This window comes from Akebia trifoliata, chromosome 2 (genome assembly GCF_017979445.1).
Source record: "Akebia trifoliata isolate Shusen 1 chromosome 2, ASM1797944v1, whole genome shotgun sequence".
In the NCBI taxonomy this organism is placed as follows: domain Eukaryota; kingdom Viridiplantae; phylum Streptophyta; class Magnoliopsida; order Ranunculales; family Lardizabalaceae; genus Akebia; species Akebia trifoliata.
In genome coordinates, this window is record NC_141376.1 from 17525874 (window position 1) to 17553503 (window position 27630).

Below are 27630 nucleotides of genomic sequence, written 5' to 3' on the forward strand. Positions count from 1 at the left end.
GAGCTCTTTCACTTGCTTTTGAAGCTCATTCTTCTCTTTAGGTGTAAAAGGTTTAGAATACACATTTTCCTTAATTAGAAGTAAAGTATATTGTTGATTTCCTTTGAGAAGAGTATAAGTGTTCTTTTTGGCATCATGAATTGTTTGCAGGTCATATTGCCATGGTCTTCCATGTAAGAAATGGCATGCATCCATCGGAACCACATCACACCACATCTCATTAAAATACTTATTTTAGATGGAGAAAGTAATCAAGCACCTCTTGGTAACTTTAACTTCACCCCCCTTCTTAAAGCATGATAGTTTGTAAGGATGGGAATGTTCTTCGGATTGTAAGAATAGAAAAGAGAAAGAAGGAAAAGTCAACTAGCTGTATATCTAAGTTGATCTCCTCTGTTATATTTATAGATGTTCACCATGTTACAAAAGGAAACTAACAACTAGGAAATCCAAGCAAATAAAGAAACTAGACAAATATATAAAATAAGCAAATAAAGAACACTTAAGGAGCAAGAACTTAAGTGTGGGCTGGGCCCAAGAAACCCAATATAATTTCTCCTTTAACACTCTCCCTCAAGCTAGAGCATATACGTTATACATGCCCAGTTTGAAACACAGAAGAAAATGAACCCGGAGGTAGAGGTTTAGTGAGGATGTCACCAATCTGATCTGTAGACATGACATATGACGTGACGATCTACTTGCTTAACACCAAATCTCAAATAAAATGGCAATCAACTTCAATGTGCTTCGCCCGCACATGAAAGACAAGATTATTGGCTATGAATATATTTGCCTAATTGTCGCGATACATAAACAAAGGAGCAGATTGTAAAACTTCCATCTCGAGTAGAATGGATTTCACCCACATCATTTCATAGGCAGTATCATAGCCTTATATTCAGCTTCGACACTAGAACTGACTACTACAGTTTGCTTTTTTGTTTCGCCAAGTAACAAGATTGCCACCCACAAAGGTACAGTAACCAGAGGTAGAACAACGATCGGACTTGTTACCAACCCAATCAGCATTAGAATACCTAGTAGTGCACAAATCAGAAGGTCGATAGAGTAAACATTTGCCCGGTGCATTCTTCAAGTACCGCAAGATACAGTAGACAGCATCCCCATGTGCTTGGTGAGGAGAATGCATAAACCGACTAACACACCAATTGCAAGGGTGATATCTAGATGAGTAACAGTAAGATAAAACAATTTTCCAACCAAGCAACGGCATTGACCAGGATCATTGTACAACTCCATCCAATTTGGTTGTCGGGTCCATAAGGGTATCAACCGGTTTGACACCCAACATACCTCTCCTCAAGTAAGTCGAGGACATATTTTCTTTAAGAAAGGCTAATCCCGACAGGAGAAAGAGCTACCTCAATATCTAATAAGTAGCAAAGAATACCAAGGTCCTTGGTGTGAAAATACTAACTCAGAGGAGTTTTAACGGTTGCAATCCTACGAATGTCACTACCAGTAATAATTATATCATCCACATAGACCACAAGAACTATAGTGCCAGAATCTGCATGTCGAATAAAGATTGAGTTATCAAAGGATGATCGAGTGAATCCGTATTGTAAAATCACCTTACTAAACTTGTCGAACCATGCACGAGGGGACTGCTTAAGCCCATAAATGGCTTTTTTTAAACAGCATACATGGTCAAATTTTCCATTAGTCACATAACCAGGTGGCTGCTCCATATAGACTTCTTTTTGCAACTCCCCATGCAAAAAAGCATATTTTATGTCCAACTGATACAAAGGCCACTGACGAGAGATAGCCACAGACAAGAATTCTAATGGAATTCAATCAAACCATAGGGGAGAAAGTCTCAAAATAATCCACGCCAAAGGTTTGACTGTAACCTTTAGCAACCAACCGAGCTTTGAGACGCTCGATAGTACCATCAGGATGGTATTTAATAGTTTAAACTCATCTACAACCAAGAACCTGTTTCCTAGGAGGTAGTAAAGTCAATTCCCATGTCTGATTTTGTTCAACAGCTTGAATTTCAGCATCCATTGCTTGCTTCCAGCCAAAAGAGGTAGTAGCATGTTTATAATCTTAGGAATGGAAATAGAAGATAGAAACAACGCAAAGGTGCCCCAGCTAGGTGAAACACGATGAAGTGAAACTTGATTCTCAATAGGATGATGAGTACAAGAACGAATACCATTGCAAGTAGCAATGGGTAAATCAAAGGATGGATCATCAATCGAAGTCGATGATGTAGTAGAGGGCAAAACATCAACAGTAGGTGCAGCGGTATAACAATGACAAACACACAATGGTGGTGATGAGTCAGTGACAACCGGTAATGGTATAGGTGACAACGTGGAAGAGATCACAATATTTTTCCCCAGAGTACAAGCAAAGAGGTCATCATCTAAAGCTTTGCCAGAAGTAGAAAAGAATGGAGTAGTTTTAAAAAAGGTAACAACTGCACTCACAATGTAACAATTGAAAGACAGACAATAGCATCGATAACATTTTTTGTCCGAGAATACACAAGAAAAATGCATTTGGTAGCATGAGGTGAAAGCTTATCTAGACTCGGTCCAAGATTTTGTACAAAAGCAATACAACCAAACACACGAGGTGGAAGCCCAAAGGGTTTTTTTTCAGGATAAAGAGAAACTGGTGATTGATTACCTAGAACTGACGATGGCATACGATTGATCAAGTAGCAAGCAATCAAGACAGCTTCGCCCAATCAGGGTTTTGGAACATTCATATTAATCATTAAGATACGAGAAATATAAAGAAGGTGACGATATTTGCGTTCAGCAACATCGTTTTGCTGCAATGTATTAACACACAATGTTTGATGGATTATGCCATGATCAACACAAAAGTTTTGGACAATGTTTTGGGTATATTTAAGCACATTATCTAATCGTAAGATACGAAGCTTGACATTAAACTGAACTATAATTTCATTACGGAATGTTTGAAAAACATGAGGCAGTTCAGTACGATCTTTTAACAAAAATAACCATGTCATTCTAGAGAAATAATCAACAAAAACAACAAAGTAAAAAAAATCACCTAGACTATGAACTCGAGCAGGACCCCAAATGTCCGTATGTATCACATTAAAAGGACTCGATGAGCGACTATCAATGCGAGAAGGAAAAGAGCTACGTGATGTTTGCCCAATTGGCAAAGCTTCACATTGTAAAATAGAAATGGGACTCAATTTAGGAATAATTTGGCACAACTTGGTGATAGATGGATGACCCAATCGACTATGCTACTGATAAGGTGTGATGCTGGAACGAAGTGCGGTAGCAGAAGTTGTAGGAATGTTATCCAAGTAATAGAGACCATGTTGCCCATACAACGAACCAAGCACTTTCTTCGTGCTAAGATCCTGAAAAACACACAATTTAAGAGAAAAGGTTCTGGAACATTGAAGATATTTGGTTAGTTTACTAACAGATAAAAGATTAAAAGGAAGATGTCGAACATAAAGCGTGAAAGATAAAGATATGGAGGAGGTGGGATGAACATCACCTTTACCTTGAACACAATGTGTGGACCCATAAGCCAATATGACTTTAGAAGAAAAAGGTTTAAAGGTGGAAAAACAAGATGAGATACTAGTCATATGTGCAGATGCTCCTAAGTCAATGACCTAAGAAGAGCATTTTTTGGTTAACAAACATGTAGGAGTACCTAAGTGTAGACACCCCATTTTTGCATTCGCCTGATTAATCAACTTGTCAACCCGATTGCAACGGTTCCCAATGATGGATGTTTATTCCAATGCTTTATTTTGTTACTAAATATGTTTCAGAAATTCAGATGAGGTATCTCAAGCTAACAAAACGTTAGAAACCACGCTACGCTAGGAAAATATAACCTCAAAAATATAGAAATCATCATCTTGTAGACAAAAACAAACTTTACGATAAAAATCACTAAAAAATAACCAAATTACCAAAATACCTCTAACCTAAAAACATCTCTAGAGCTTACATTACGCTTAGGAAAACCCATTCAAATACATAAAACAACAAATCAAAACCAAATAAATCATTTTGCCAATTTTCACAAAATTTGACAAAATTACAAAAATACCCCTCATAAAGTTCACGACCATTTCGCATAAAAAATTTCATAAATGACACAAACCAATATTTCCATTGAATTCCTTACGAAAAATCGATTCTAAAACATCCTGAAACATCAAAACCCGACTTGAACCGCAAAAGTTCTCTTCAGGGGCAAAATGGTAATTTTCCAATTAAAATTTTTTTTTAAATTCCGAAATTTATAAATAAAATATTAAATAATATAAAGTGAAGCATTAATAAAATTAATTTAAAATTTTAAACCAAAAAAATCGATCAATCAGGCTCTCAAGCAAAATTGTTGATGGTTGCCTAGATATTTATTAAAGGACCCCTCCATCTGGGGGCCCAAAGAATTAAAGATATAATAAAGGGGGGTTCTTCAAAAAATAAAAATATATTCTTAGTCAATCACATAAGACTAAAATCAATCAAGTAAGACTAAAATCAAGATCTTAAAGTCAATCAAATAAGACTAAAATCAAGATCTTAAAGTCAATCAAGTAAGACTAAAGTCAAAATCTTAAAGTCAACCAAGTAAGACTAAAGTCAAAATCTTAAAGTCAATCAAGTGAGACTAAAAGTCAAAACCCTAATAAAATTTTAATTAAATAATAACTCTATTTAAAACAATCATAATTAAATAATAACTCTATTTAAAACAATTATAATTAAAATATAACTCTACTTAAAATAATTATAATTAAAAAATAACTCTCTCTAAAAGAATTATAATTAAACACTAATTCTATCTAAACAAACACTTAAAAAATCTATAAATAGGGGTCCCTACAACCTATTTTCGGATGAAAAAAAAACCATAGAAAAAGTAGGTCAAAAAGCTTTCCTAGCCTCCCATAAACCCTAATTTTGAAGCCCCAACTCCTTACCTAACATACATACCCTAACTTTAGCTCAAAAAACACCTAGAAACCCTTCCAAAACACCCCAAAAATCCATTAAAAAAATTAGAAAAATTCAGAAAGAGATAGTTTGTTTTGGAGATCCGAAACGAATCCGGTAACAGAACGAAGCGAGGAGTGCTGTACGAAGAACTATTCTACCAGATCTGAGGGAATAAGACCGTTGTCTTCGTAAAGGTAAAGATTTAAAATTTTTTTTTTATTGATTAGGTATTTTTAGCAATGTAGTTCTATTTAGGAATAAGTAGAGACCGGCGTTTGCCGGGCGGGGTTGGTGCCTAACACTTTCCAACCCCGTAACGTGATCCCCGGACCCGTATTTTTTTTCGTAGATTAGTGTTATTTGCCTTTTAGAATCAAAGTTCAGTTCCTAGACTGTAATAACTAGGTGGCGACTCCCAAACCTCAAAGGTCAAAAGCGGATCAAGGGCGCTTTCACTGAGCTAGTCATAATCATCATAGGGGTAGGAAGACTAGTTTTAAAAGATTGAAACTCTTGAAGATGTGTAAACTCTTCACGAGAAACATAGGAGTTGAATTCACATTCCCATTAGTAGTAGTTTGATCAGTAAATGATTGTTCAGGAGCGTTTGAGACTTGATTTTCTCCAGCCCGATTGCCCCGTTACTGCAAACAATAATCAGATCCATGATTAATCCGCCCACAATGAATAAAAGTGCGGTCCTCGAATGAAAAATTCTAAGAACTACAACCGCCACATCCACAACCATTAGTACGACCGCCACGATCACTATGAGAGAAACTTCAACCACCACGACCCCCAGATGGGGTAGAGAAAATGAGAGCAGAACTTTCCTTAGAACCAGGCGGAGCCCGAGTAGAGGTGCCAATAACAGCTCGTTGAAGGCGAGAATAAGCATTGTTGGAATTAGGAATAGACTCACTAGCCAGTAGTTGACCCTCAACAGAGTCGTATGATGCATTGAGACTAGACAAGAGAGCAACCTGAAATTATTCGCACTGCCGTTTTTGTGCCTCCAAGTCAATTGTAATTGGTTGATAGATGTGTAACTCCTCCCACATACCACGAAGGGTGTTGTAGTATTCACTGAGGGACTTTCCCCTTGCTTAAAAAGTTGATAAATACGAGAGACGTTCTGATCCTATGAATCCATCTCCTTGATTGAGTCCCAGATTTGCTTCGCAGCATCCAAGAACATAAAATTGATAGAAACAGATCGCTCCATGTTGTTCCACAACCATTTCATGACAAGAAAGTTGTTACATTGCCAATCTTCATAATTTTTGTCAATAGGTATTGGAGGATCATCAGTTAGGAATATCAATTTCCCTTTTGCACCCAGAAATACCCTCATAGATTGAGACCACAGCAAGTAGTTGGAGTCTTGAGCTTGATAGTAGTAATCTGAGCTCCTACTACAAGGGGTAGCCCTTAAAAACTAGGATCAAAGGTTTGAGAATAATACTAGATAAATTCAAATCTCTCAAGGATTTAAGAATAATCGCAACCCTAATAGAACAAGAAGTTATCCCTCCTTTTTTTTGGTTGTTATCAATAGAGCATGGGTTTCATGGGACCCTGAACCATAGTAGAGAGAACAAAAAGAAGGCCTGCAACAGCTTCCTAAAGCATAGGCTGCAGTAGCCGTTCTACAGGGAGATTGAACCAGTAAAAAAAAAGGAAGGGAAGAAAGGAAGAGAAAAAACAAATCAAAAAAGAAGAGCAGAACTTTAGGCTTACAGAGTTAGTGCTTTGATACCATATAAGAATAGAAAAGAGAAAAAAGAGAGAGAGTCAACTAGCCATATATCTAGGTTGATCTACTCGGTTATATTTGTAGATGTTCACCATGTTACAAAAGGAAACTAACAACTAGGAAATCCAAGCAAATAAAGAAACTAGGCAAATATAGAAAAGAAGCAAATAAAGAAACACTTAAGGAGCAAGAAACTTAAGTGTGAGCTGGGCCCAAGAAGCCCAATATGATTTCTCCTTTAACAAGGTTCAATTTATCAATCACCTCTTGTGACACCACATTCTCACAACTCCCTCCATCAATGATCAAGTTACACACTCTTCCACCAATATTACAAGTGGTAGAAAAGATATTGGTTTTCAACCAATCTTCTTCATTTTCATACTTATGAATAAGAAGAGTCTTTTTCATCATGAGTACTAGTCCCTCTTCTTCATCAAGATCTCCACCAATTTTTCTCATTGGGATGTTGATCATAAATGGGTAGCTCTTCATTTGGTTCTGATTCCACCATTTCCTTCAATAAAAGTGTCTTAATTGCAAGGACCATTTGCCTTCCTACAATCTGAAGACTTGTGTCCGAACTCACCACATTGTGGCATTTGAAGTTTCCACCTTGGAACTAATTTCCAACCCCAAATCGATTTGTATGGATTGATTAGGTGCATTAAGAATAAACTTTGTTTCTTGACGAGTTGTTAATACCTTCGCATACTCCTAGTTTGTTGTTTTTCCACCAACAAGGCTTTCAAAACAGTCCACAAATTTTGTAGACTAAGAATATCTTGAATAAAAGGCTTCAAACAACTAAGATACCTTGCAACCATTTGTTCTTCAGTTTCGTTCAAATCAACTTTTGTTACGAATTGATAGAACTCCTTGGTGTATTCACCCACACACCCATGTTGTCAAAGATTGTTATATATGATTTGCATGTAATTGAAATGAACAAATTGCTCCTTGAGCTTCTTCGTCATCTTGCACCAATCCTTGAACTTTCCTCTACCTTTTCGAACTCGACTCACTTGCAATTGTTCCCACCATGCGGAGGCCCTTCCTTTGAACTTGATGGCAACTAATTTCACTTTCCGCTCCTCGGAAATCTCATAATACTCAAAAACTTATTCAAGAGTACTAAGCTAATCAAAAAATTCTTCCGAATCGAGCATAACTTGAAATTTCTGTAGATCTACCTTGGAATTATTCACCAATTGAAAATTCCTATTCCGATTCATCCCAAAAGGATTTCCGAAGTTGGAGGTGCTTATAGCCTTCAAGGTTGTTTCATTGGAGGTTGAAGGCATTGAACCATCTTAATTAAAGCCTCAACTTGACTTCGAAGATGTTTCATCTCATCTTGCGGTTTAGGACGTTGTGCTGCCCCATTTCCTTTAAGATTAATAGCAGCAATGGCGTGTCCACGACCACGTTGATTTCGTCCTAGTGGTTGTCAATTCATTTTTAATAATACCTGATGGCACAACTTCAATCGTCGAACACCAAAATTTTCAGATCTGAAATCCAAAATGGATATGAAAATTTGCAATATTCACCAAATCTCAAATGGAAAACAGATCTGAAAGATCTGCAATTTTTCACAGATTTAAAATTAGATTTCATTTTCTCTGATGCCAAATGATGCAATCAGATTTGAAAATTTAGACTAATTTGTGTGAGAACTTCAAGAGAAGTTGAGAAGTTAAGTTGGAAGTAGAAAAATCTCTCTCGAACCTATTTATCCAACTAAAAACTGATTTACAACTACATTTGATGGCCTATTTATAGGCAAAATAGAAACATAACAACTAACTAACTAACTCCAACAACTAACTATTTCAGGTTGTTACTAACTGAAATAACAAACAATTAACTAACTCACTCCAACAACTAGTTAACTTGGACTACATCAATAGATCATATAGTCGTACTTCTAATTGCAAACGTTTTGGTGATCAAATTGTTAGATTTTTATGTAACTAGGGTCATGTATGGAAGCTTAGAGATTTTTTTTTCCTTAAAAAAATATTTCAACAATAATGGAATATTCAATGAATTTTCAAAACAATAGAAATGTTTTTTTAAGTAAATATTTTTCAGGAAAAAAATCCACATATATAATTTCTAAGCTTCCAGAGAGAGCCATAACCCTTTGTTGTTTCCTTATTATTAGATTTTCCACTGATATTGTATATTTGGATTGCAAGTGCAAGTGCATAATTTTCAGTTATTTTTCACTAAACTTGGCAGCTTAGGTGCTCATATTTAATTATTTTTCTAAAAGGATCAAATCCATTGATAGGAACCTAGTCATTTGAATCAAGGCAATGTCAATTAAGTGAAAGAAAAAACTACCTGCTTTGCCAATGCTTAGAAATTTCAAATGCAGAGTGAGAGTCTAAACGATCTTGACCAAGCATCAAACGATCAGGTGAGAAAATCTGCATAGCTACTGTCAAAGACCAACTGATCCATATGTCCATAACATTAAACATCATAAATGAAGTATAAAACCATCTTAAGGATACACTTTTATCGGGTGCAGTCCTCCCTGGTGTCACCATGTCTTGAATCTTAAACATCATAAACCAGAAAAATAAAAAGTTCAACAGATAAAAGTCGCAAAATTTTGTTATAAAAAAAAAAGAATAACTGTTGTTTAGTACCTTATTTGATTGTGCTAACAAGTCCTCAATAGCAGCAGCTACATCAGGAACAGCATGAGAAACATCCCCAACATCTTCTAATATAATGTTTCTCATGGAATCCATTTTGCAGGTTGAAACGTCCTCAGGAACTTCGGCCGGGAGCAAACCCCTGCTGTTGTCTTCTTTCACGAGCTTTGCCCTTTTATTGGAACTACTATCACCAATATTATGAGTTGGCTCTTTTGTCAAGCCTTGGGTTTGACTTGATAACTGAGATGGACCATCTCCAGATACCATCCGGGCAGCTTGCGTAGGATATTGGCTCATTGTGCATAATCCTGCTTCTTGATCTTTAGCAGTAACATCTTTTGGCCGAAATGGATCAATAGAAACAATTCTATCCTGTAATAGAGTATTGATGAGATGCACAGATGGTATCTTACCTAGGGCATAAAATGAGTCGGAATTTATCCAAAATCCGAGTGATCCGAATCCGAATTTAGCGGGTTTGGACCATTGGAGTAGATCCAAATAAAAATATGGGTTGGATATGGATCCATCCATATATCCAAATGACATATTGCTTTGAAAATTATATTTTTATGTTTTTCAAAATATCTTTTATCTACTACTTTAATATAACATGAATTATTATAAAATAAATGAATTATAATAGTAAAATATAATAATTTAACAATTAGAAAAGAAATATAGCAAAAATGTTGAACGGTCAGAAATTATCCAACTCGAATCAAGTATTTTGGCCAGGTCGGATCTGGATTTAGTGAAATCAATATGGTTTTAGCCAACAAGATCCGAGTCGGATTCAAATATGGATCTGAATAAAAAAATTGGATCTGGATATTGATATACTCAGGTACGGCGCGAACCCGACCTGTTTTAAGCCCTAAATTCTTACTGCTCTGAAAAACAGGATAATGTGATAACAGGAGCAAGTTAAACGGCCAAGAGAAAGATCAGAGATTTACCTGTCTTATGCATTCAGAAATCCACTCAGAGGTAACTGATTGTATTCCCCATTTACAGGCAGCCTCATACTTTGGTCCGCTCGTAAACTTACATATCAAATGGGTGACCCTTTTACTCAATTTTTCAGTGAATTTAGCTCCTAAAACAAAGCACAGATTTCTTAATAATAGCCTATCTTTCTCTTCATACTGCGAGACACAAAACCGCAAACCTCCAAACCCAGGTAAAGGAATCCGGCAGGGAAGAGGTGAGTAGATAATATGACTGCCAACATCTGGCATGCATCCACCCTGCGAAGTAAATCCCAGTCCCAAACAAATTAGAATTTGTCAATTTTATGTGGTGTTCACAGCAAAACCGAATCATTATTTCAGGAGAATTAGTATAGGAATGATATTATCCATGTTTACCACTCAAATATGGACCGTCGATTAGAAAGATAATTAAAGTGATGACAAAAAGATTATATAAAAGCTTAACTTTAACTGATATAAAAAGAAAAGAAAATCATCAGTTTCAAAGTTGACATCAAATTCATCTCACTAAATATTTGTCAAAATATTGAAATATATGTGTGGATCACTTTAATTTTCATCCAAGTTTTACAAGATAACAGGATTATTCGATTAAGGCACATGCGTGAGAAGATGAAGCATGTGAGCTGATGAGTGATGAGCCTTTTATGCTATGTAACATAGTATCTTAAAGAGTTAAGGGAACCCAATCAGGGATATTTGGATATGGGATTGAGCTAAATCAGATAAATTATAAAGATAATTTTGGATTATATTCAGAATAGTTTGCAGATTTCAGATTATGAAGTTTTTCAGAATTTCGATTATTTGAGTTATTATTTTAGTGTCACACCTTTGGTGCACAATTAAACAAGTGAAACTTGTTAGATAGTTCACCACACAACTATATGGTTCAAATTGTGTTCAAGATCTGATTGTTAGTGCCCTTTGGTTTCTTACAAAAAGTAAAAATATTTCTTTGCTTTTCATAAGGGCAATCGATTAATTTCCAAGGATTCATAGATAGTGGTAGTTGAGCATATAAATGGAACCTACCCACAAATTCATAGATAATGCTCCATGAGTCATTTTGTAGAGATAAACTACATGAATCACTATTGCTGATTATCAATACACCGATATCCATAGAGAGGAAGGGCCAGTAGAAATTGAAAAAGCCCATAAACATGTCGAAGAAATCATTCTAGTTACATTGGTTCTATTATCCATAGGGACAAAGAGATTAAGGATGATCTTGTCTATATAATTAGAGCTGAATGGTTAAAGTGGAGGTGTACTTTTGAAGTGCTATGCAACCGAGACATTGTAATCAAACTCAAAGGAAAATTTACAAGACAACAATATGATTGACTATGCTTTGTGGAGCTAAATGTTGTGTAAACCCCTTAGCAACTAGGTGTGCTTGTACCAATCAACAGTCCCATCGACGAGATATTTCACAATGAAGACTCATTTACAACCAACGGTCCACACCCCAGACGGAAGGGTAACAAGCTCCCAGGTATTATTTTTCTGCAAAGCATCCATCTCAACAGTCATAGCTCTAGTCTACTAAGTCTCTAGCAAAGCCTCTAATACAAACCGATGAATGCGAATAGAATCAATGACTGCAAGATAGACCTGATAAAAACAAGAAAGACCCTAATAGAAAACAAACTACACAATAAGATGATCAGTCACACAGCCCCGCTTACCTTTGCGAATGGCAATAGGCAAGTGAGAGTCAGAAATAGGAGGGATACAGACAGGTATATGTGTAGAGGTAGGAGAAGATATACCTAAATCCAAGTAGGAGGATGGCAAAAGTAGAGGAAGGCGAGGGCGACGGGTATAAACTTTAAGCGTCGACAAAGATGGAGAAAAAACTGGAAAAGACAACACTATAGGAGACAGGTCCTGCAAAGTAGATGTAGCACTAAAGTAGGGAACATTTTCAAAAGAGTGGTGATGAGGATCTGTGTCTAAAGGGCCTCAAACTCGGGTCATAGACCCATAAGATATTGGTAAGTCTGATGTCGAGCAATCCTCTTAACCACATAATCCGCTGCTTCTGAAAACAATTCAGCCATAAACTCATAATGAGAAAGTTCCTCCCAACGTGATTGAAGAAATCCAAATTAATCTGCTACACTTTGAGTCCCGTGGGTAGCCTGAGCAATGTCTCGATAGAGCTCATAAATCCTCGAGTCATTCTTGACATTTGCATATGTCTGAATAAGTGCGGACCACAAAGATGAGACAGTCTCATGGTACATGAACATGGTATAGATGTGTTGCTCCATGGAGTTGAATAGCCACCCAAGGATAGTGCAATTGTCAATCTCCCATTATTCAAATTTTGAATTAGTAAGGGGTGGTTTAGTAACGGTGCCAAAGAACCATCCAAATTTCCCTCTACTACCTAGATAAAGGCACACAAATCGAGACCATGACTGATGTAAGATATTTACAGCTCTAAGTAATTTTCTAATTCTATTAGGTTTTATTTTTATTTCTAGTTTTAGTAGGATTTCTATTTCATTGTCATGTTATTAGTATAATTCCTTGTTAATTTCTAATTTGTTTTAAATTCTTTATTATTATTTAGGCTATAATTAAAAGTGTTTAGAAGTGTCCAATTTGAGGTCTAATAAAATTAGAAAGTTAGTATTATGTTATAATATGTTAGGAATGTTAATTTTTAGTATTTTAGTAAGATTATAAATTGTTATGATGGAATTATTTATATAAGGAGCTCCAAATCCGAAAATAAATAATAATCAATTTAATTATCTTTTCTCTTTTAATTACTTTTTAGTTTTATGCTTTATTTTCTTTCAAGCCACTGTTTATTTATCAATTGAATCTACTGATTCAAATTGATTTAGAGTATTCCATTGAACTCAACCTATCGAATCTATTGATTCACATGCTTCCACTACGTCAATTACGAACTGAATTATAAACGAATTCAGCTTGTGCAAGTGTCAAGTCCCATTGTTTTGGTTTGTCACCGGAAAGGCACCGAATCAAGTTGCCAAGAGTACGGTTCACAACTTCTGTTTGTCCGTCCGTTTGAGGACGGGCGGTGCTTGAAAGCTTAAGTTCAGTTTTCAATCTTGCCCATGAAATCTTCCAAAACCAACTCAAAAACAAAGTCACTAGATTATTTCTAAAATAACACTAGATTATTCCTAATAATATGGAAGGGAAGTTTAAGGGCCATATACAAAACCAAACATTTTTCAATATATGGGTTAGAAGTTTCGGAATGGGCTGATTTTTTATGAGGATGATATCTAGAGAGAGGAGATCATCCTAACCAAAAATCAGATCATTCCGAAACTTCTAACCCCATCAAAGTGGTTCAAAAAAATTGGACAGTTCACAATTCTCCAAGTTGTAAACTGGGGTTAGAAGTTTTAGAATGGGCTGATTTTTTACGAGGAATGATGATGATCTCCTCACCATAGAGATCATCCTCACAAAAACTCAGCCCATTCTGAAACTTCTAACCCATATATTGAAAAATGTTTGGCACAATGCTTGGTTTTGTATATGGCCCTTGAACCTGGTCCCCCACTACCCACCCACCCACCCACATATATATAGTGCATAGATCGAGGGTAGCAAAGATGAGGATGTTGACAAGGATGAGTTGAAAAACTAGAAATGGAAGCATTTAGGAAAACTAGTAGGGGGCATGTGCAAACGCACATGTATTTTAAGGATCATTTTGCAATTTAAATATTAGTTGAGAGATATAAAGATAATAAAAGAAAATTGCTGACTAACAGGTGGTGGTAAAGAAATTGCAAAACAAAAGTCACTGTTCATCAGCTGCAAGAGACGTTTTGTATAGAGTTTAAATAGATGTAGTAGTAGGCCCAATAGATGATAAACTAAGGAAAAGTTTATTGAGAAGAGTAGGAAGACCTAAAATAAATGGATTGAGGCAGTGACAGCAGATATGAACACTGTAAAATTTACACCCATGATAGTTGAATTGAGAAACAAGATTCACTCAATTGACCCCAAACTTTCAGGCCAAGGCTTTGATGACGATGAATAGCATCACACACGAAGCAAGTCAGAATAAACTAAATGTTTAGGTTTCCTAAAATTGTGTGACAGCAATGGAACTAGAAAAAGAAAGGAGCATTCGAGTGTTTCATTCCTCCAATTAACGTAAACCCATTCAAATACACAGTATAAAAAAGACTAAAAACAAAAGAAGGAATCATGTTTTGTAAGGACATGCAAATCGAAGCAAATGGCCGAAAAGCTTTGCAAGGCGGATTATTATTACTAATCAATATTTTGATACGAAATGGAAAAGTAAAAAAGAAAGGGTCTTTCCAACAAACTAACCAACTAGTAAGCAGAAAGTTTAGCAGTTTATAATTTCAGTATAACAGAGTAAGTCATTAGAGTTTCCAAGAAAAGAACCAACTAATGGACTAAGCTTCAGCAGCTTATAATTAAAACCGATGAATTGCATCATAGGGAAAACGAAAACTATAGTAGTCAAGGTTAAAGATAAGAAAATGAATTCGTGTACCAGCATAAAGTCTACCTCTAAACAAGACCTAATCCAGTGAGTAGAAACAATGGTAGTCTGAGAAACATTAGCATGCCCCCGCACCAGACCATGACACTCAATGGTGAACTGCACATTCTGCTTGCTCTGTTCATCCACGATTGCTCCTTCCCCTTGGTTAATCCATTCAACAATTTCAGCCCTCTGTCCACAAATATGAACCAGTTAGATTCAATAAAATGAAAAAAAAGGCATATAGATAATAACCTCGTCAGGTTAAAGAACTGGGAAGAAGGATTTGCAACCAAAAAGATTTATCATCTTTCAAAGCCTTTTCCTAAAAGTTTGGGATTGGTTAGTTTACAACCAAAAAGAAAGATGTTATCGTCTACAACAATGCTACAAAATTCTGATTTGATCTCACCATTTTTTGGTCAAAATTCAAGTTAACATCAATTCAAGATAACTCCAAGTCGATCTAAAAAAGCATATAGCTTCAATATCTGAATCATTTGGCATGTTATGAGTAGTTCTTTGAGGGATGGTATACAAAGGCGTTCTCACAAAATGGGAAGGATCACATGGAAGCCTCTTATATTCATGGTGAGTGAATCCATCTCACATGGAGTTTTGCTCCATAAGTGTATCTTGGCTTTTTTTTTTTTCTTTTTTTTTTTTTTTGCCTTTTCTTTATTTTATTGGGTTGAGCCCGCTCTCGCTCCCCTCTCTCAATCGATCAGGGGGAGCATTTGAGCACCTTACCTTTGCCTTTAGACTCCGTGTACCCACTCTTTGATCCCTCTTTGGAGTGATTACTCTTTTCTCCCTCACCTTTACCTTGATAGTGGTTAAATAGGGAAAAATATCAACTTTAAACTTCCAGACACTTTTACACCCCTAATCTAGCTTATTCACGAGTATTCTACACAGATCATTTTTTTTAACTTTGATTGATCGCAAAATTTAAAGGTGAAATAAGTATCATGAGAGTTCCCTTGTAAGAGCTCCCTCACAGAACTAAAGGATCCTTTCTTAACAACTGCAATAGTTACACTTGAGCTCTCTTTTCCAAAGTTATTTAAAACATTTTAAGCAATGGAGTCAGCTATACTGAGGAATGGACAAGAATCTATACTCTATTTAAACCACTTTAGAGTTTTGCATGGAAACTTCTTCCATTTGAGGTGTGCGAGTGCATTTCCCTCAAGTCTAGCTCTGTCTATGTATATCGAGCTTTTTCCCTTCTCTTTACTTAATATAATATATATTTCACCCATGAAAAAAATTATGCAGAACTTGAGCTCAACACGGTGGTTAAATGGAATAAAATCAACTTTAAAGTTCACAAACTTACCCTATCTTCAGGAAAAGAACTTGAAAAGCGAAATAGTAGTCCCTTGAAAATATTTGATGAGCTTTGATTTTGGACATTCCTAGTGTCAAAGTTAGGGTACGATTTCTTTTGCCTGTTTAGTTCACCATTTAGTGAAGAAAACAGACCCTGCTGAACAGATTTTGCAGCTTCGTCCACATGGTCACCTCCTTCCAGATTTATTGTCTCTTTTCTTTCTCTGGTTTTCTCCATGGACATCCCTACTTCAAAGGTCATATCCGTCCTTACCTGACTAGTTGGCATGGTAGAGGCTGCAACGGAACTTTTCCCTTGATTTAAACCAGAAATGCCAATTACTGCTGCTTTAAAGGATACAGGATCTACACAATCAAGACACCCATAAGAAACCCATTTCAAACATACATGTTACAAGCTTGTTATTTCCAACCCAACTTTTCAAGTTATTTAAACCACATAAAAATATATTTCTACACGCATAATACTTGCTTGCAGAAAAAACAATTCAAAACAGAAGTAACTGCACACCTTTCGGAAAAAGTAGATCAGAAGCAATATGTCTTTGGGACACAGGAATTTCTTTCTTTTCCCGATCACAATCTTCCAGCCAGATGGTTCTAACCACATAAATGACACCCAAAGCTGCATGCTGCCGTACCTCCTTCTTTTCACTGGGCACAGAGAAAATTAACTTAGTCATGTAACAAATATGAATGTAGTTTCTAGCCCTCCAACATGAGCACTATCCTATGGTGTTTTAACCCCTTCTTTTGAATGTTGGGGCATTTGAAAAGAGAGGAATATCTAGGCTTTTGAGGGAAGGAGCACCCCATTCAGGAGGTTATCATCAGTATTTTTGGTATTTTGTATTTTTGGTGCAAAGTCTTTAAGGAGTTCAGGGTGTGTTCTTTGAAGATCTTTTGTTCAGGTAGGACATAATGTGGAAGGAGGGACAATGAGATGCAGAGTGATTTGGTGTCTTTTTTTTTGGTTTTGTGTCGTTCTTTATTCTTTTTTTCTTTCTTTCTGCGTTCCAGGTATTGGAAATAATTTAGTTTGTTGCTATAATTGCTTTCTAGTCTTAATTACTTAGTAGTGATAATCTTTTATGTAATTCTTATTTATAAGGATCTTTCTGTAATTTGACCTTTGTAATTAATATAAATTCCTGCCAAGCTCTCACAAAGAGACTTGATACAATTATTCTCAAATTCTTCTTTGTATCAGAACCAAGGAATTTTCTCCTTCCTCTCTTTCTTCTCTTTACTCGCGAAACTCTAACCTAGAGTCAATCTCATTCGACCTTCTCCCCTTCAGGGGTCTTTCAATTTTTTATTTTCATTTTATCACATGCTGCAATAATGCGTTGTGTTTCTACCCTATGTTAGGGTTTGTCTCTTCGTAACAAGAATTGCCCTTTTTTTTTTGTGTGCATAGCAACTGAGCTACATTAGTGGTTGTTTTTGGTGCTATAGCCACTGTTATCAAATCCTGCGACAACCTGGAACAAGACGACAGAAGTTACTATTTCTTTTTGGTCCTAATAACTCTGCGACGGCCCTAACACCTTCGTTTCAGTTCTGCGACAATCGTAGATGCTTCGTTTTGGTTCTACAACAACCCTAATAACTTCGTTTTGTTTCTGCGATAGTACTAGCTGCATCGTTTTGGTTCTACGATAGTCATAGCTACCTCTGATTAACTTTGCAACAGCCCTATCACCTTCGGTTTGGCTCTACGACAGTCGCAGCTGCTTCGTTTTGGTCCTACGACAACCCTACAGCCCTAATAACTTCATTTTGGTTCTACGATACAAGCCTGTTGGACCTTGTGGAGGAGTACAATAGTAGTAAATGCTTCGATTTGGTCTTGCGACAGCCTCAGATCATCTAGATCAGCAAGCGACAGCAGTGGGTGCTTCGTTTTGGTCCTAAAATAGATCTGTTGGACCTTGTGGAGGAGTTCGACAGTAATTAGCCCTTTTTTTGAGTTTTACGATTACACAGCAGGTTGTAATAGAGTTCAACAGCAGGTTGTAATAGAGTTCAACAGCAATTTGGACATTGCCCTACTATTTGGGCTGCTCCAATTTATTGTGTGAGTTGCCAACAGTAGTAGGATTGTTGTCTGTGCTTTGCGATTGCATCGAGGGTGTCAATTTCTTCTTCAGATCTCCCTTCAAACCAAATAATGTCTTCAGAACAAGGAATTACACATTCCGCTTCAGTACTTGGGTCTACCTTCTTAGCTCAACGTATTACCACTGCTCTTCTTGATGGTCGGAACTTTCAATCATGGTCTCGATTTGTGCGTTTCTTTCTCAGTAGCAGAGGGAAATCTGGATGGCTCTTTGAGACTGTTACTAAACCACCTCTTAGTGATCCTAAATTTGAATCATGGGAGATCGACAATTGCACTATCCTTATGTGGCCGTTTAACTCCATGGAGTAGCGCATTTATACCATGTTCATATACCATGAGACAGTTCCATCTTTATAGTCAACTCTTACTCGAACATACGCACATTTCAGGAATGACTCGAGGATTTGTGAACTTTATTAAGACATTGCCCAGGCTACCCAAGGGACTCAGAGTATAGCCAATTACTTTGGATACCTTCAGTCACGATGGAAAGAACTTTTTTACTATGAGTCTACTGCTGAATTGTTTTCAGAGGCAGTCGATTATGTTGTCAAGCGGATTGCTCTACATCAAACCTACTAGTTTCTTATGGGTATACGTCCAAAATTTGAAGCACTTTGCACACAGATCCTCAACACCACTCCTTTACCTTCTTTATTTGAAATATTTGCGACCATTGACTGTGATAAGCGTCGTCGCCGTATTCCTCCTCCTCAGACTCAGGTCCCTGACATTCTTTCTACTCCAACTACAGATCAGATGGCCTTAGCTACCTACTCAAGTTTCTCCAACCACTGTACCCTAGATCAGGGAATCGTGGTTGTGGTAGTTGTGGTCGTGGTAAAAGGAGTGGCCTTACTTGCAATCATTGTGGGAAGACTGGTCATGAGAAGGCTCACTGCTTTCAGCTCTATTCTCATCTAATAATCTTTGGGACAGACTGCTCCTCGTGCTGCTACAGTGGAGTCCTCATCTACTAATCCTTATTCACTTGGTATGATTGACTTGCAACAGCTACAGACTCAGATTGCCACTATTGTCCGGGATCAGCTTCAAGCTCACACTAAAACCTCTTCGACTGCGGCCTCAGGTATTATGCCTCCAGGTACATCCTTTGCATTCAATGTCACTCAGCTTAGATCTACTCCTCTGACATGGGTTATTGATTCTAGTGCCTCTGATCACATGACCGATGAGTCTAGTCACTTTACTTCTATTTTTTCCACCACCGATAAAGAGATTCGCCTTGTTGATGGATCTCTTATACCTATCCATAGCAAGGGTATCGTCCCTTTATCCTCTAGGATTTCTCTAGATTCTGTGTTTCATGTCCCTCACCTATCTCTTAATCTTTTGTTTGTTAGCAGTATTACTAAATCTCATAATTACTCAGTTACATTTTTCCCTACTCATTGCATTTTTCAGAACTTGACTTCAAAGAGGATTTTTGGCAAGGGGTATGAGAGGGATGGGCTGTACGTGTTTAGATCTCAGCCTACTGCTGCTCTGGTTTCTTTTGTGCTTCCATCATCTGGCAGCCACATTTTTACATCACAGACTCTAGATTTATGACATGCTCGCTTAGGACATGCCAATTTTCAACACTTGTATTCTTTATTTCCTACTTTAAAAATTGCTTGTAGTGTACATAAATTTCAATGCTCTGTGTGTAAACTTTCTAAACACACACGTACTTCTTATATTCCTCGTATGCATTGATTTAATGCAATATTTGATTTAGTTCATTCTGATATGTGAAGGCCTTCCCCTGTTACTGCCTTTAATGGTCATCGTTATTATGTTACATTTACAGATGACTACTCTCGTTGCACTTGGGTTTATCCAATGTGTTCACGTTCTGAGGTACTCCCAATTTTTGTTAATTTTCTTAAAATGATTTAGACTTAGTACAATATCACTGTGAAATCTCTTAGGTCTGATAATAGGGGAGAATATATATATATCTGATGGTATTCGCTCCCATCTTCATGAGAATGGTATGCTTCACCAGTTGACTTGTCCTTATACTCCTGAACAGAATGGGGTGGCGGAACGCAAAAACCGCCACCTCATAAACATTGTCCGCTGTCTTTTTCGCGGAATGCATGTTCTAAAGGCATTTTGGAATATGGCAATCCTAACTGCAACTTTTCTACTTAATCGCGTTCCAAGTTGCACCTTAGAGCGGCAGTGCCCCTTTATGTCCTTCAATCTGATAGCATTCTCTTCCCTATTACACCTCGAGTATGTGGGTGCACGTGTTTCGTTCAGGACAAGACCCCCAATCGTACAAAATTGGATGACAACGATGCATTTTTTTGTGTTACTCCTCAAGGGGTATCAGTGTTATGATCCAGTTTCTCAGCGTGTCATCTACACTCTTGATGTTACCTTCTTTGAAAATGTTCCATACTATCATGCTACATCTACTTTGTAGAACTCGTTTCATATTATGTTACCTTCTCTAATTTTTCCTCCGTCTTCGCCGTCGTTTCAGGTCTACACTCGTCGCACTCACTCCTCTACACCCTTGCCAACCTCCTCCTTGGATTCAGATATACCCTCTTCTACCTCCACACATATACATGTTCTTATTCCGTCTATTTCTGACTTTCACTTACCTATTGCCCTTCACAAAGATAAGCGGGAGTGTGTTACTGATCATCCTATTGTCCAGTTTATTTCCTATCAAGATCTTTCTTCCTCTTATCAGGCCTACCTTGCCGCAATTGGTTCTATTCGAGTTCATCGATCTGTCTCAGAAGCATTAAGAGACCCTCAATGGACAAAAGCTATGACTGCTGAAATTGATGTTTTGCAAACCAATAATACCTAGGAACTTGTTTCTCTTCCGTCTAGGGCGTGGACTGTTAGTTGTAAATGGATTTTCACAGTGAAATATCTCGCAGATGGTACTGTTAATTGGTATAAGGCACGACTAGTTGCTAAGGGATTTACCCAGACCCCAGGAAAAGATTTTGGTGTCACGTTCGCTCATGTCGCCAAACTCTCCACTATTCGCCTTCTTATCTCCCTAGTTGCGTGTAACTCCTGGCCACTTCACAAACTTGATGTGAAGAATGCCTTTCTGAATGGTGATTTGACTGAGGTTATTTATATGACCCTCTTCCAGGATTTCATCTTCAAGGGGAGTATTCTGGGAAGGTATGCCGCCTTCTTAAGTCTTTGTCTGGACTAAAGCAGTCCCCGCAAGCCTGGTTTCAGCGTTTTTCTGAGGTTATTCTTTCTATGGAGTTTTCTAGATGTCACTCAGATCATACTTGCTTTGTTTGTCAAGGAGTGGATGGTCGTTGCACCAATGTTTTGATCAATGTGGAGGATATCATTATGACCAGAGATGATGCACAATGGATTGACAAGGTTAAAACGTTATTATGTCGTGTTTTTGAGGTTAAAGACTTAGGTCCACTCAAGTATTACTTGGGGATAGAAGTGACTCGCTCTCGCCGTGGTATATCACTATCTCAGCGTAAATACACATTGGATCTTCTTCAGGACACTGGGATGTTTGATTGTCGTCCTACTTTCTCTCCTATGGAATCATCATCTTCAAGCTGATTCTAGTGATCTTTTATCAGACCCCTCTTCTTATCAAAGACTTGTAGGCCGTCTGATTTATCTAACATTAAATCGGACTTGTCCTTTGTAATCAGTGTGGTTACCCAGTTCATGCATACTCCATGAACATCTCATCTTGATGCAGTTTATTGCATTCTTCTTACTTGAAGTCGCATCCTGATTTTAGGTTTTCCTACTCTTCCACTGCTCAGTCGCATTTTTCTTATTTTACAGATGCTGATTATGCTGGCTCTCTTACAGATAGGAGATCTACTTCTGATTTTTGTATCTTTTATGGTAATAATCTTATCTCGTGGAAAAGTAAGAAACAGAATGTGGTATTTCGTTCTTCTACCGAAGTTGAGTACCATTCTATGGCCCTTGGTACATGTGAAATAATTTGGCTTCGGTCTTTGTTGACAGAGTTGGATTTTCCTGTTTTTAGTTCTTCTACTCTGCTCTGTGATAACAAGTCTACTATAATGCTTGCTTCTAACTCCGTTCTTCATGAAAGAACTAAGCATATTGAGGTTGATATTCACTTTCTCAAGGAGAAAATTCGATCTGGTGACCTTCAAACAGTCTTCGTTCCTTCCACAGATCAGCTTACCGATATACTTACGAAGTCTGTCGGTCCGTTTATCACTAATTCTCACCTTGTAAAGCTGGGTTTAGTTGATATATTCTCCCTAACTTGAGGGGGAGTATTGGAAATAATTTATTTTGTTGCTATAATTGCTTTCTAGTCTTAATTACTTAGTAGTGATAGTCTTTTATGTAATTCTTATTTATAAGGACCTTTCTGTAATTTGACATTTGTAATTAATATAAATTCCTGGCAAGCTCTCACAAAGAGACTTCATACAATTATTCTCAAATTCTTTTCTAGGTAGGTCTTCTCGACCTTCATTTCTTTTGATGGATTAATAAAATTATCTTTATCTATAAAAAAAAATACATAATGTGAGTAAGTGAGTGTGAGTGTGTGTGTGTGTGTGTGTAATCACCACTAACATGCTCATCTAGTAAATATATATACACTAACATTTTTATGTATAGAAAAAATTATTGAAAAGAGAACATAGATAAAATCACAAAGTTTCATATGTACAATAAGAAATAAAGTATTAGTAAACCAAAAATAATCCCCTACAAGTGCATAAAATGGAGGAACACTTCAGAGTATTAGAACTAAAAGGGAAAAAAAAAATTATAAGATAACAATTAGAGCAGCCATGGTTTTATGAAGCAATCAAGAAATATGTTTAACTCGCATAGCAAAAATGGATGAGTAGTAAGACTAGGAAAGACAATGCGAGGAAGTTTAAAATAGCCCTGAAATTTTATAAATAAAGGGTAGTTAGTTAACATGGTTTAGTCATTTACATCGAGGACCAATAATATCATCAATGAGGAGAGGTTTCATGCAAATTAATGGCTTTAGTTTGGTAAGAGGAAGGCCAAAAATGATATGGACGGAGGTAGTAAGATAATATCAGAAGACACGTACATTGTGAATATTGGGCTCTAAATAGAGTTGAATTGCAAAATAAGATTCATGTAGCCAGTCCGAATAATTGGGACAATGAATAGATGTTGATGATGATTTAGTGTTAACACGCTTCACAATATCTCCAATACATGTATAAGCATCTTTGACACACAAATTTTGCAAAGTAAGCATCAAACAGAAACCAAGAAATCTCTTCAAAATGTAACCATAACGCTTGCTATTAGCATTAAGGCAGAGAGGCATACTTCTCTGTGGGAGTACCCACAACAATGTGTGTCAACTTTTCTCCGAAATGCATATACCGAGAACCTCCACCTTTACGCACCATATTGACTAGTTTACGCATTTCAGAAGCCTGGAAGCCAACAAGTAAAATTCTGCATTCCGACAAGTACAAATCATTATCTTCAGTCTGAGAGTCATCGGCAACACAACCATCAAACTTAATTTCATCTCCAGGTTCAAAGGCAGGTGCTTCACTCCCCTCATCCTTTGTGAAGATGGTGGAATCAGAAAATGTAGAAGACATGTTCTGAGACATGGTTGCTTCTAAATCTGCAATCATTGAGGATGGAATAGATTGTGATGTGTTGCCCTTATCTTGGCTATGCTGTCCCTTTAGACCACCTTTTATGATACCGTTTGAAGAAACAGAAGCTCCTTGAATGGGATAGGACTCCTCATCTAGACAAGCTATATATAAAAGAATAGATCATCAGTCAATGTTATGTTAAGGACCTCCTCTCAAAAAAAAAAAAGAAGAAAGAAATTAAGGTGTTATGAAGTCATCTGCAACCACATTTGTAATTAATGCATACTAGTAAATACAAGCATTACCTCTTCTAGCAATTGACTGATCAACCCATTTCTGAGTAACAATATGAATGTGTCCCCATTTCCGGGCAACTTTATATTTGTCACCTTCGGGGGCGTACTGCATGTCAAGGACACCAATTGTACTGAAATTAAAGCAACATGTAACAGGAGAGTAGCCACAACTATCATGTGAACAAGTAATTGTTGGATTTCAATCATGAATCTCCTTGAAATGGCAATGAGACTATAATACCAGTCTATGAGGTTTAAAAAATATAAACGGAGTAAATGTTGTGAGAAATAAAATAATATGGCCACAGAAAAAAAATTTGAGTGAATAATAATTAATTAATCTAGCTTAGAGAAGAATGAATACTTCTTGAAGATAGTTAGAAGCGCAGCCCCCACCACCCTTTTCAGGCAGGGAACACCAGCGACTATTATCTCCAAGATTCAACTTAGCAAACTCAATCTGAGTCTTAATAAAATTACACAGCCCTCAGAGAACAAGTACAGATCTCTGTTCTGGTTGCCCATTCAGATTAAGTATAAAACTTATCAATATCTTAACATAGGTCAAACAGTTTTTTTTAGTTACACACTAAAGGAGGCCACAGAAGACAGGACCTGCGTACAAAAGTTACAAACAGACCTCTCATTGGTATGCAGGAATCAGATTGTAGAAGAAAAGACATACAAAACAGACATACACACACATAAATAAAATTGAGAGGATTTTTAGCAAAACTCAAGATGCTTCCTGGCCTGTTATGTGGCTAAAAGTGTAGTTCTACTCTGACAACTGGAGTAGTCTGTTTCCCTTCTCTTTGATGTGAGACTTCTGCGGTTATCCACTCAGACCTCCAATTGTCTCCTGAAATAGCTTGAATCTCAGCTAGACCCTTGAGAAGGTCTTTCACAGTGGACAAGCCAAGAGAAATAGATGTCTTTAAGAGAGAACCAGCTATGTCAGACCATCGGCCAGAACATGGGTAAAATGCTCCGACATTATTGAAAAATGATTTTACAAATTGATGGTTGTTTTGGGCGTCCATGTGGACCCAGTCTATATTTATCACGTATTAGGACTCCTCTTGGAGTCAAAGTCCTAATAAGGTTGAATATCTATTAGGTTAGGAGACTGCAATCCCTTTTCTATTATTTATCTCTATAAATAGATGAGATATTGGGATGTGAAACATAGAACAAAAACACTACAGAATATCAGATTCTCCAAAAACAGAATTTCTTCTCTCTAAGTTATTTTTCTGGGTTTCTATCAAAAGACCATAGGGTTTAAGGCGTGGAAACAGCGACCGCTCTAGAAGCATCAACGTGACGGGTTTTTTTGGACTTCCGATCTCCGGCGATTGACTCAACGTGACACGACTCAAGGATTGGATCTCCGCTGCGACAATAGGTTCGCTCCCTAAATCCTAACACAAACAAAAAACAACCAAATGGAATAATTTATGCAAGAGGAATGGTGCTCCAAACATTAGTTGCAAGCAGATGAAAGACTTGGAATTTGAGAGGCAATTTTTTTTTATCAATATAGAATCAAAGATTATATTAGGGGCAATAAATAATGACCGGAACGTAAAAGGTCGAGAAGACCTACCTCCTAAAAACAAAGAAACAAACAAGAACACAACTAAAGACACTAATTACCCATTTACCCCTGATTGGTGCACTGTCCAATGTAGTTAAAATCCAAGAATTTAGGATTGGAATCATAGAAAAAAGTGGATTGAATTCATGCATGAATCATATTTTAGGGATGAATTGTACGATTCAGATGTGAAACGATCATGGATCTTAGGACTCAAATTTGTTATGGTTTTTGGAGGAGATACAGTGTAACCTTGCTTTGTATTACAACTTCGACAGCTTCTATGATCACCTAGCTTTCTTTTCTTCTTTCTTTGGAAACCAAGTATCCATAATAGAAGAGAGTATGGAGCCCTTTAACAAATAAACCTAGGATTCTTTCTTCTTGAGTTGCATATAAAAACTTTAAAAAAAAATACTAAGAATCCCTAGAAGAATAGACCATGTCAGAAGAAGCTTTTTTGTTTTTTGTTCTTGTGATCTTTTCTTTCTTCTTCTGAAAAGCTTTTGGTATACATGTCAATATTTGGCAGTACATTGCACGCTATATATAGCCACCAGAAAACATAAAATAAATTTTCATGTGATGAAATATGAACGATTTAGACTAGACATATTCTGGTATTTTTGAATATTATACATGTTTTATTCTCAACTAATTATGAAAATCTTTTTGAATCCTATGATCCAACAATTTGAATTTTGGTTTGAATCCAATCCCAGTGCTTAAGATTTTATGATCCAATTAGATTTTGACGATATTGGCACCATCTAGATAGACAATCCTCAAAAAACAAACCCCTGCACTCCTTAAATGACTTGGCTAAAAAATAAATGGAACCTTGATGTTCAAAACAATAACCTGAGTAACCTCTACCTTTTCATCAAGCAATTGTCAGACAGGAAAAAAATAATAATGCCATTTAAGTAGATAAAATCCGATTACAACACTGAGTTTTCGTAGACAAATTTAGCTATGACCCTAAATGTGCATGTTTAGGGTAAAATGAAAGGAAATTGAAGCTTTCCTCAAATTATTGGGTTTCTTACAAATTAAAAATCTAAAAAATAACAACAACAAAAAAATTAATCTAAATGCATGACTGATCCCTAGATCAGCTGTACTTATACATTTGAGAGATTAATATAGGTTACATTTATTAAAAATAGATACAGAGAAAAAAGGATTTTTGGCTAAGAACAACTCCAAAATACACGACTTGAGGAGCGATTTTCGACCCCTACAAGTTTGTTACTTGAGCCTCACCAACCTTTGAGTAGTGATCATTTTTCACTTATCAACCTCCCAAAAAATGAGCATATGCAGGAAAAATGGGGATATGCATTCTTTTAAGCAGTTCTCATTTATTTTAGTTTCAGTCATGAACAATAAAAATATTGCTTCTCCAAGTTATCAAACCAACAAATTTAACTAAATTTGGCTAGTTTTATTATATTATTTTAAATGGCTAAACAAAAATATGCATATGAAATAAATCAAAACCTACAAGGGTACTCAAAAGAGAACAGAATAAACTGTAAGAGAAGGATATATCAGAAACTAAATGTGTGCACTTCTTGGTCAGATCGGCAGAATATTGCCCACCGTTCTGTAGGATAAGCTTTTCCATCTCCTTTCGTACATCTGAGTGGAATGAAGACCTTAGTCCCATTAA

At 36.7% G+C, this 27630-nt stretch overlaps 1 protein-coding gene across 2 annotated transcripts in view; it reads right to left on the reverse strand.

Moving 5' to 3' along the window:
* The window catches only part of MEI1 (transcription coactivator), a 40237-nt gene that overhangs the window by 7685 nt on the left and 4922 nt on the right, over positions 1 to 27630 (reverse strand). The window contains exons 6-15 of one of the 2 annotated variants that reach the window (XM_086431905.1): positions 27508 to 27599; positions 24365 to 24458; positions 23773 to 24220; positions 16822 to 16964; positions 16297 to 16655; positions 14979 to 15146; positions 10388 to 10678; positions 9417 to 9800; positions 9279 to 9323; positions 9106 to 9191 (exon numbers count right to left, since the gene is read on the reverse strand). In XM_086431905.1, coding sequence (XP_086288031.1) covers positions 9106 to 9191; positions 9279 to 9323; positions 9417 to 9800; positions 10388 to 10678; positions 14979 to 15146; positions 16297 to 16655; positions 16822 to 16964; positions 23773 to 24220; positions 24365 to 24458; positions 27508 to 27599 — 2110 coding nt within the window. Of the gene's footprint in view, positions 1 to 9105; positions 9192 to 9278; positions 9324 to 9416; positions 9801 to 10387; positions 10679 to 14978; positions 15147 to 16296; positions 16656 to 16821; positions 16965 to 23772; positions 24221 to 24364; positions 24459 to 27507; positions 27617 to 27630 lie in introns of both variants that reach the window. The other variant, XM_086431906.1, reaches the window with a different exon arrangement.